Source organism: Perna viridis, chromosome 5 (genome assembly GCF_037379345.1).
Source record: "Perna viridis isolate PV_CMFRI_1.1 ecotype Kerala chromosome 5, ASM3737934v1, whole genome shotgun sequence".
Lineage (NCBI taxonomy): Eukaryota > Metazoa > Mollusca > Bivalvia > Mytilida > Mytilidae > Perna > Perna viridis.
The window spans coordinates 11306919-11318816 of record NC_142449.1 but is presented as its reverse complement, the minus strand read 5'-3'; the positions used below and the strand labels follow the sequence as shown (position 1 = coordinate 11318816).

Genomic DNA, 11898 nt, shown 5'->3' with positions numbered 1-11898 from the left:
AAATAGGTTGATTTGTATTTTACATACTTACACACGGAAAAATATTAATATGCACAAATAAGCAACTAAATACATGTTGATGTTGATAGCATTGATAACAATACTTTATGCATAATGACTGTTCCAGAAAAAATGCTCAAATATTAATCCTATCTTTATTTGATCTGCTTTTTTCCAGTTTCTGATACAGATTATACAGAAATTTTCAAGTTTCTGTGATAATTTTTTAATAATATCCTAAATAATGTATAACAATAAATATTTCCGGACCTGTTGATTGCGGAGACCATACCCGTACCGACCACTTGAGTGTTTTTGAAAAACATGCACGTGACCAGGCTGCACTTCAAATGGAGGTATTTTTAAAAGGAAACACATACTTTATATGTATATTTTGGAAAAGGCACTATCGAATTATTTTTCTGTTTGGGTTACAAATTTCTTATCGTTACAGTGCATTCATCTGCACCATGAAAACAGATTTGTTCAACGTGTCATAGTTTTCCTTTCATCTTTCGTCAACCCCGGACTTAACTTTTTATGAGCAACTACGCGGGTGTTTCTAAAAAAGAATAGGACGCTTACTCTACCGGTGCGCCTGGTCTATGGTGCCAGTTTTTAGTGGAGTCCGAGTTGCTCATTTACTTTTGTTACTTTGTATGTATTATTTTGGTTATTTTATGTTCTTTGTTGTGCATGTCTGTTTTTCATGTCTGGTCTTAGTCACTAGATTACATTCTTCCGAATTCCGCTAGAATCTTGGTTCCATTGATTACTCTTTAAACAGATTCAACGCACATCCTTTAATGATAGAGAAGCTTTTATAAGCTGTCGATCGCCTTTGGGACAGTCACCCTTTTCCTACTTGACCAGACATTATTTCTAGGGAGTTATTTCCCTTTATGGAATGTACATACCAAACAAACACAAAACAACATGTATTTACTGCTATTCTAATATGATGTATGTGAAAGCTCTCTGACCAACATTTCGTGCAACACACAGGCTGCGTCTTTTCAAAAATCCTTTTAGATTTGAAATAAAACAGGAAACTCCATTTTATCATTGTTTTACCAGGGGCTGGACATTTATGTCCTCATTTAACATGTGTGCAACTGATTTGTTTGTGATAAAGTAAAAGTATACTTCCCTAAAAATGAAATTTCGAAATCATTACAAAACATAAAATCTACATCATTCTCGATTAAAGAGAGACAACTCATGAATTCTTTTCTGAATTTATTTGATATAATTTGGTATACGAGATTACATTGGATGGTTTTATTGATTAGCCGCCATAAGAAATAAATACGAGATCAATATGGAAACTGTACGTAATTTAGATTTCGTCGTCACTGTCAAGGTTTTTGTTTACCACCTTGAATTTACCGCTGCCTTCAACACCGACAAGTTCCTTTGATGTAAACTCTGCCACGATTTCACGTCTCCTTCTGTACTTCCTGCGAGGTTTAAGCTTCACAGTTTCTGACCATTCTTTTCCTGGTAGGAGGGTTCCCCTAAAATAAATATTATAAGCAATATTTTTCATTTAGTGTAAACACCCAATTGTTGTCATGTTCTAAATGTTCAGAGATTGTTATAAAAGGGTACAAATGTTTAAGTAGCAGTCCTTATAAAAATCAGACAGGAGGTGATTCAGACGTGCCAATTACCCGCCAAAGTCACGTTCATTTCTAGTTCAGAAACAGTTACAGACCACACAACCAGTCTCAGTTCATTTGGTTTTTACACAAAATGTACAACCCTAGATTAATCCTACTTGAGGAATGACCCGGCCAGCGAAAGCTATATTTTTATATAGCCTAGCTGGCCTTTTGGTCTAGGGCGCTGGACTTTGTGCAGGCGGTGTTGCCATAGATGTCATAGCGGTACGAGTTCGAGTCCCGCGGAGGGAACGACCAAAATTTGCCTAAACAATTTGACAGTTCTAACATCTTTGGGAATTTTTCAGACCTTTTATGCTAACTTTATCTTCCCTGTATCAATTTGATCCGATGGATCGCTGTAGCGAATCAAGTCGTCACATTCTGAGATGTTTGTATAATATTGTTTTGTTGTGACATGCATCATTAATTTGATCCTCTATCCTTCATAATATTACCTAGATGAACTGTCCCGTACTACCATACATCGTGTATTAATTTACAACCCTAGATTAATCCTACGATGATGAATGAAAAATTCCCTATCCTACATAACAACACCTAGATGGTTGTCCCGTACAACCATACATCGTGTACTACGTTACAACCCTAGATCAGTCTACAAGGAAAAATAACTCGGTCAGCGAAAAGCTATATTTTTATACAGCCTAGCTGCATGGCCAAGTGGTCTAGCGCGCTTGACTTTGTGTAGAATGTCACAGCGGTGCGAGTTCGACTCCCGCAAATTTGACCGTTTGGACATCGTTGGGAATTTTTTAAACCCCTATATTCAAGATTTTATTTCTCTCAGACAGTACAGGACTGCATCTGGCCTTAATATACACGCACATACAATATTGAATAGTATATAAATATATGTGTACTTTAAAATCATATATTTATATACAACATTGAATAGTGTATAAATATATGATTTACAAGTACACATGGCATATTGATACAATTTTGGACAAATAATATATGACCACGTGACAGAAACCCGGTTAATATCATCCTTGATTTAGTGGACTTAACAGGAAGGTAACTCCAAAATAGAGATCGGTACATAGAAAAGGACTCATGCAATATGGTGTATGTAGATAGAAAAAATTTTTCTGAACTATGAATCAACTCTACCATTGGCAATGCCTAGATTTCATATCAGTACTGTTGCACAAATAAACATGTTAACTTACGCAGACTATTCTCTAATTCATCATTCACATATTTATTTTGAAAGAATAAATTGAAAAAAAAATATGATTGCTCTTAATTATTTTACCATTCCATACAAATAGTGTTTGCAGTATAACCAACACTAATGGACATCCGGAAACAGATAACAATTTAATATCAGGTTCCAACGAAGAAAAAAACATTTCAAATACAAGGAATTATATTAGACATAGACTATATGCTTATGATTAGCCAATAAAAAAATACATTACATTAAATACATTAATACATTCTAAACTTACCTTCCCAAAGATCAAGCTATTCAACAACTTATTGTAAGTTTCCCACTCCTTAATACCTGTTAGTTGATATGTATTAATACTTACAAATAAAGGAAGCTGACTGCATCAAGTACACCAGGACTTTCTACATTGAAAGAACATTGCGTCAGTTTGAAACAAGTTTCATTTTTAAAGGTGATTGTAGCTTCTGTCTCCTCCCCATATTCTACCTCCTCTGGAACCTGAAAGGATATGTTAAATTCCCTAACGAAATGATTTGCAAAGATTCGACTGATGTCTAATAAAATAGACTTTACTTGTTGACCGAGTATAAAAAGCTCCCTGTTTTCAAAAATAGGAAAAATGCTGAAATATGTGAAAATATTCTTAAGCAACTATCAAAATATTTACCTTTAGGTTTTACATACATGTAGTTATACATGTAATAGGGTACATGTAGCTATTCATTTTTGTTCCTATTAAGTTAATACATGTACCCTTTTATTCCCTGACCCTGAAGTTTTGTTGAATTGCTTTGGATGCTTGGTTTTCTTACTTTCATTTTGATACCGATCATAATAAGTTTGTATCCTTCGGCATAGTGTTTTTGAGAATTCAGAGCATATGTTCGCAAATGCAACAACAGCACGTATTTATTCATCAAATATACAAGAAAAGATATATATTTTGACATTTTAAGCCGTTTTCTTTTTGTCGAAAGAGCCCATTTCAAAGAATCTTAAAAGTTTCTTTATATCGGAGCTACATCTAAATCTTCATTTAACATTACTTACTTACCAACCCAGTTTTAATCAAAATTAAACATAGACCTATAAAAACGTACATCTAATATCAGCTCTGGTTTATTCAATGTGAAAGCCAACTCAGATGCGTGCATTCTGCCTGTAGATTTATTCTTCCCATTAACAAATATCTGAAATCTTCCTTCAGGATTCATTGTAGAACCATATTCTTTGTATGAAACTGGAATCTCTATTTTCTTTTCTAAAACAATGAAGAGCTGCGCTTTAAGCCCATGATACGCCAGTTGCCCTTTTAATTTGTCCTTATGCTTTTAATGAATTTATATGATCAACTAGAAATACTGTGAGCCCTGTCAAATACCCTCATTCATTACACGGAAACGAATAATCTGAAATTTATAAAAATTGAAGGGGACCTTATGTCAATAGATATGGACATTTCATCAAAGTTCCATAAAAGTAGGTGAAAGTGTTTTTGAGTTATTTTTCGAAGTGTTGACGACGGACGGACAGACAACGGTATACCACAATACGTCCCGTCTTAGGCGTATAAAAAATGTGAAAATAAAATATATACAAAAGAATTTTTCGGTACAACCATTGTGAGCTTCTGATTATTGCTTGCATCTCCAGCAGAATCTCAAACGTTAACAATTAAATGGCTTTACATTAAAATAAATTTAGACCTGATGTCAAAGAGACATGTGATGCTATTTCATCTCGAAGCTTTAGTCTCGTCGTATTTGATCGTAATACAAAATTGAGTGCAATCTACAAATATGTATATTTGTATATCTTTTACCTTCTCCGGCTTCAATGGTTTCTTCCATTTTCCAACTTTTAACCCGCTTTCCTGACAAACCAGTGTAGTATGAGTTGACGAGAGTAGTTTTCACAACAATGCTTCTCTTTTCTTCTGATATGTTTTTAATTGAACCATAAATTACAAAATCCTCTCCAACCATCGCGTTGTCAGGAGTAACAATGTTGAATTCTATTTCTCTCTTTGATTCCAGTTTGTATATATTTTCTTTACGACGAGTGCTGAATCTACTAACAAACTTAGCTACTCTTCGCTCCTCCTCTGAAACTTGGAACATTAGAGCAGATAGAATGTCGGCGACATGCGTTACATGAATAATTAGAATAGCGTTCAGGATTTAAGATAAAATGTTTAAATGGTGAAAATCAAGATTCCATGCAAATCAAATTATTAGGTTTTTAACGCCTTGTCCACCCCTGACTGCTTTATTCCAGTAGACAAAAAATATCAATTCATTGAAGACCAATCGGTGGCCTTGGGCCGACATTTTCATCCCAGTGGGTTTTTCCTCTTGGACATATACACCATGCCTATTCTTGTTATACATTTTAGTTAAAGTCTTGCAATGAAAATGTTACGACACCCCAAAACCTCGATGAAAACTACCGATTTTGGCTCCCAATGTCACTATAAAAATGAACAAAATATAGTTTTCGGTCGAGGATAAACAGGATAAACAGACACTCAGGGCCGGATTCAGACACTTTGAAATGGAGGGGTGCCAGCTGAAGTTTCTCAGAAAAAAGGGGATGGGAGGACATTAATTGCCATTTTTTGTCATTTATACACATGAAAATGACAAAGTTTCCAATAAAAAGGGGGATGCCAACCCCCTGCACCCAATCTGGATATGCCACTGACATTGAGTAGATACAAAAGAAACTGTATGTTTTTTAACAATGTTTTTAAACGATATTTGAGCGTAGTGTTATTTAGAGAGATGGAGAACGGAGAAAAAAAAACTTTCTTCTAATCAAACTTCACAGAAAATCGAAACAAATTGCAACCAAGTAACTCTACATTGTTCATTTACTTACATTCAGGATATTTATATTGATTATCAAGTATTTCTACATCGTCACTGTCCTTAGCTTTTGTACTAATGAACCATCCGACAGATCGTTTGTCTATAGTTTGTACTTCCATAGTTCCCTCGTCTACCTGTTGAATGACATCATAACCATTACAGCACTGTACCACATTCAATTGTATACTAATTTTATTTTTAACACAAATTTTTCTACTAAGACGGACATATTTTTGTCCAATGTACTTGCCCATAAGAATTTTCGTTCATGTACATCTAGTATACTGATACACAAGCCAACTAATTAAGCCATTTAGGTGAAGTATTCAAGCACGTCTCTTTTTACTTTATTAGCCAATAAGCAAATGGAAGTAGAAAGAAAAGTGTGATTCATGTGCACATTTTTTAATGTTTGCTATTTATTGCCAATTTCAAGATGTTTCCCTCCATTTCTGTTAATGAAAACAATAATAATCTTTTGATATTTACTACTTTTCCAAAATAGAACAGAAAAAAAAGATAGCAGGTAACTCAAATCAATACATGTACATGTATATGAAAATAATATGTCTCCATATTCCAACAGTTTGGAAAGCTAGCCAGGAAACTTTCATAATTGTCGGAGTAAAAGCTGGCAAGATAAAACGATTTTTGCACAACCATTTTTTTTGCTGATGACTGTAATATATTTTCGATGCCTGTGGTGCACACTTGAAAATAACCTGCATGGCAGCTTTGTGTACACCATGCAATGATTTTTTCTCAGATAGACAGTAAAAATATAATGGTAATTCCATATGATTTTAGTATCCAAAATTCAAAAGTTCTAACTCACATGATACAAATAAAATATCTTTGAGATGAAAATTGTACATTTATCCTATCAGAAATCTGGAAATATATAACAATACGAACTGCCCTATGACAAATGAGACTAATCAATGACCAAAACTGAGAAATAACACTACAACAATAGCATTTTAACCAAAAACACAAACAAAATAAAAATAGCAAAGGTCTGGTTCGAACTAACAACCTTTAATTTAACAGTGAATAACTGAATTAATACGACTGTAATGTCAATTGGGCAACGAAAACTACATTAAAGTTGTGTTGTAATAAGCTACTAAATTGTTTTATTTTTTTTTCATAAAAAGTTCCATTTTCATCTTAAAGCACATTACCAACCATCTTGCACTAATAAAGGATATGTTTGTCTTATATCACATAACGCATTGGTATGGTTGCAATGGTGCTTCATAAAGAAAATACCGACTCAAAAAGTTCCACATAATGCAAAAATGTCGAATGATAATTGTTGTACTGTTCCTCCGACAGAAACAATCATAATTTACCGAATTTTATACATCTCATCTTCCCCAAAGAACTTGAGATAAAGGAAGATACTACAGATACAATGAAGTCAGCCTCATATCTTGACATACACTTTAATAGAGATCGATAAAAAGGAAAATTAATGTTCAAACTATGTAACAAACGCAACGACTTTTCATTCCGTATTGTCAACTTTCCTTTCATCTGTGACAACATCCCTTCAGCACCTGCCGCATGGATTTTTCACATCACAACTCATACGTCATACCAGAGCTTGCCGTAACTACGCCGACTTTTTTTTTATCGTGCTAGACTTCTTACGATTAAGCTTCTGCTGGTCGTCATCATGAACTCGTGGATCGTTACGGCGTATCCATCTGCACCATGAAAACTCCTTTGTTCAAGGTGTCTTGGTTCCCTTCATTACTCTTTATTAATCATATTTAGGATAATTCGCAGTATTTCGAATTTCATTCTACCTAAAACAATGAGGTTCATTCCTTGTATTGCAACAGGTAGAACCTCTCGCTTGTAGGTTGGAGCACTTTTTTTACACAAGTTATAGGATTTAAGACCTTCCTAGATATTTGATGCTTATGCTGCCGATGAGAAGTTTCCCCTTGAAACACTTGTATAGCATATTGAAATTTGCTATATTTACATAGTATGATTGGTATTTTTTATTGTATATTCACTAGGTCGATGCCACTGCTCGTGGATCATTAGTACTGAGAGATTACGCCAGATCTTGCTGTAACTACACAGACTTTTCATATCCCGTTAGACTTCTTACAATTGTGCTTCTAGAACAGGGTTATGTTGCTACCAGATTGAAGTCACCAGTACAGAAGTTTTATGGTCGTCATCATGGACTCATGGGTCGTTACCGTGTATCCATCTGTACCACGAGAACCGATTTGTTCGGTGTGTCGTAGTTTTTCTTTCTTCTTTCGTCTATCCCGGACTTGGCTTCTTATGAGCAATTTGGCAGGTATGTTCAGAAAGGCAGAGGACGCTTACCCTTCCGGTGCACCTGGTCCATATTCTCAGTTTTTCGTGAAGTCCGAGTTGCTCATTTACTTCTGTTGATTTCTGGGTATTATTTTGGCTATTTCATGTTCTTGGTTGTATGTATCTATTTTCCCAGTCTGATCTTTGTCCCTCAATTACATCCGTTTGATTTCCGCTAGAATCTTGACTCTGGATTACTATATTTGAATTTTCACAAATTTGTATTTTTGGGAGCAATAAGGGTTTTTACTACAAATTCTAATGAATATTACGGACATATTTTTTTTAAATTGACCCTACTTGTGGTCAGAATTGTGGGGAAAATGGTTTCAGGTTCTTTTCACAATTGACATAGGAAGCATTAATTTACAGCAAGTTCTCTGTTATTGTTATAAAGGGGATATGCATACATATGAATATTGTATTTAACTAGATCCTTATCACATCGCAAGTAAAAACTAGTTCTTGTCTCTGAAGAGCCTGAATTGTTCACCCGGATGCAACCTTTTTTGCAAGAGCGGCCATGTTTTTTCTTGGTTAGAAATACCTATCGCTTTATCCTAAGGAGCAATCATATCAATTTTCATTGAATTATGTCCAGTTATTCTGAGGAGAATATTTTTGAAAGTGATAACATTAAAAGTACCACAAAAACATTGAAAAGGGACAACAACTCCAACACTGCTTAATAGATTTACACGAAAATTTGTCCACAGATAGATCTCACCAGGCCGAACACTTTACCCACATGTCAGAATTATGTTATACCTAAAGGTTTTGGAGATATATGTGAAAACTTCTGGTCTTGGGAGCTAACAATATAGTGATTTACCTCCCAAACAATCCTGTCGCCATTGACCTCAGAATATATAAAACCCACATCATAGTTCAGGTACACGTGTCCCTCCTTAATGGCACGTAATGGAGCTGGACCACACCTCATTATACCTTTTAAGTATATAATAATTATAAATTTCCAAGTACACATGATCTTTGTGCATTTTAATTAGAACAACGAATAATAAACTTGATCTAGGCAATCTAACTTCTTCAATTATTATTCTAATTTAACAGTAATATATTTTTAACTTAGAACATAGTTTAAACACTCCTAACAAACAGGAGTACTCAAATCCCAAATTATTCGTCGTTGAATCTTTTAAATTGTTGGTATTGGATAAAAAAATAAGCCTGCATTACGGCAAGGCCATGAATATGCCGTTGAAAAAGGGAAAATGTGTATCTGTGCCTCAATAAACTGCTGCTAAAGAATCTCTCATCAACAGGAAGAGAAGTATCCAAAACTATAAAAAGTCAGGCTATTAGAATGTACATTTTATTATACAGAAACGTATGTACTGAATACTTTTCCTTAAAGAAGTTCCTCATGACAGAATGATGCCTACCTTCGCTAAGTTCTTGAGGAGTACCATCATGAGCCTGCCAACCATCATAACCATCAGGTAAATCATAACGTTTAAACCAAGATTCATTCCACACATGAAAATTCCTTAAAATAGTTAAAATGTAGAATGAAAGAGCTATGGCACTATGTCTAATCCCTTCCCACACAACTTCATGCTAAGTTCACAATATACATTTTGTATCCACAAAACCGAAAGACATGCAAAAAATGATGCATGTAAGTAACTACACAAAATTACCTTTATACAATACAGTACACCCCTGGTAATAAGTGTTTTATTTTTCTGTGTGTAGTACTTGGTTTTTTAGTGTGGTGCTACTGATTTTTTTGTACTTTCAATGTTCTTTTGTCCATGTACTTAGTTATTCAAGTACAAATTTGTGTAAAAATCAGGCAACGGGTGGCACATCAATTTTCTCAATTTAGTTCTTTTAACTTCAAATTACATTCATGCATCTAGATAACAACAGAAAAGCTATTTAAATCTATCCCGAAGTATCTGTGACATAGATATTCTTTGCTTGATCATATGTAGGAAATAAGTCTATGAAAACGTACCCACAATTTACCATAGTGCATTTCGAATAAATTTAACCTATCCATATCTTCAAAAAGGCAAATTTTACAAACACTTTGATGATTATTTCTGGAGTTTATGAGGTATACATACTTAGGTGATGCAATAAAATCAATGTGCCACACCTTATACACATTTTGTCTGATTCTTAAGACAAAAAAGTACTTCTCCTTGCACATGGAACACTATGCACGAATCACATAAAAAAATCGGATCTGTCATACACTTTTCCCCAAGTGATAGATACGCGTAACTCATGGAAGTGTTTATTTCTGTTTCTTGTTTTCTAAAAGGCTCCTATTGGAACTATACATTGAAACTTTTATATAAACCAATTGAAAACTTAAACTAAAACAAAAGAAACGTTTGGGGCTGGACTAACATGAATGAACCATCGTTATAAGCAATGAGTTTATATAGTTCAATCTTTGTGTTGTCAATTCTTAAAAGTATTTAATGACAAAAAAAGAGTGGGTATCAAAAATGAAAAATATAACTGCAAGATGCACTATTTCTTTACAGTTCGGAACCTCCATCATTAAAAATTCCCAAACATACACTAAAATGCAATCATTTAATACAATAGTCTATGAAAGTAATGAGAAACTACGATACTAACCACACCGAATCATCAAGATAGTCTAAAGGTTCGCCATCTTTATTATAGTGTCTGTCTATCGTCATACTACAGTCTGTATCATGGGCTGATTCAAAGGTAGTGACAGACCTTGTTGGAATACCAACAGATCTAAGTACTGCAAAACAAAAGGACAGTATTGGAATACCAACAAATCTAAGTACTACAAAACAAAAGTACAGTAAACCAGTTAAAAAGCTCTACAGAGCTTGTACACGCGGGCGTATTTACGCATCTTAAATACATTATAACAGCCTTCAAAATCGGACCACAAACTCCAATTAACATGTTATAATAAGTTATTGTAATATATCAAAAATCGAAACTAATTTACTTTCAAATTCATTCTAACTTATAAGCAAAATAAGGAGAATAGATATGGTGATTATGTCAAAGAGACAACAACCCCACTTGGATGAAAAATGTCATCTCAATGCATGTACAGCACTCCATCGGTTGAAAAGGAAACAGGCTACATGTACCTGCTACCTGCTAATATTATTCTAACTGCAGCACAGTTTTAAAAGACCAATATGACAGGAAAGAGATCTAACAGATGTGAACATTAAATAAATATGGTCATGTATTTCTCCAACTTTATCTGTCTGATCGAAATGTATATTATGACATTTTACCATGTATGTACAACAAGTAAATGTGAAAGCTTTTGACGGACCAAATAAAACTTTGTGTGACATTGTGTTTGGACAGACACATCTGACTATGACTGCTTCACAATAATATAGGCCAGCGTACGCATCCTTACATGTAGTTGTTAATCCAGAAAACACCCAGCATTGACCATATCTAACGGATTCTTTCTTCTCCATGTATTCTCTGATAATGGCCACACTACCAGTCCATGCTGTAGGCCGAGTACAGTCCTCTGGATAGTCTGCTGTCCATCTTCCTTCTAATATCCCATCATTATCCATACTGTTTGCCTTAAAACATACCAAAAACTTAAATAAAAAGAAAACTCATTGTGTATAGTTTAACATTATTGTGGTACATAAAATGAGAAAAAACATGTTGTCACACCTTGGGTAAGTAAAGACTTTTGCTTAATCCAAAAAAAATTTCGACAAGCTTATTTTCATAAGTTTAATAATTATGTTTTACATTATATTTCATTAAATTTGATCTGTTCTCTACATTGGTGTGAGTTATTATATGC

The 11898-nt window shown here is 34.2% G+C and overlaps 1 protein-coding gene across 3 annotated transcripts in view; it reads right to left on the bottom strand.

Annotated features, from left to right (window-relative positions):
* Positions 1 to 1229: 1229 nt before the first annotated feature.
* LOC148616017 (protein-glutamine gamma-glutamyltransferase K-like) overlaps positions 1230 to 11898 on the bottom strand; it is a 31009-nt gene continuing 20340 nt past the window's right edge. For all 3 annotated transcript variants that reach the window (XM_088582642.1, XM_088582641.1, XM_088582640.1), the window contains exons 7-15: positions 11488 to 11665; positions 10704 to 10839; positions 9488 to 9591; positions 8914 to 9029; positions 5746 to 5869; positions 4688 to 4975; positions 3966 to 4126; positions 3227 to 3363; positions 1230 to 1517 (exon numbers count right to left, since the gene is read on the bottom strand). In XM_088582642.1, the coding sequence (XP_088438768.1) occupies positions 1340 to 1517; positions 3227 to 3363; positions 3966 to 4126; positions 4688 to 4975; positions 5746 to 5869; positions 8914 to 9029; positions 9488 to 9591; positions 10704 to 10839; positions 11488 to 11665 (1422 nt within the window). In that variant the 3' untranslated portion in view covers positions 1230 to 1339. The remainder of the gene's footprint in view (positions 1518 to 3226; positions 3364 to 3965; positions 4127 to 4687; positions 4976 to 5745; positions 5870 to 8913; positions 9030 to 9487; positions 9592 to 10703; positions 10840 to 11487; positions 11666 to 11898) is intronic.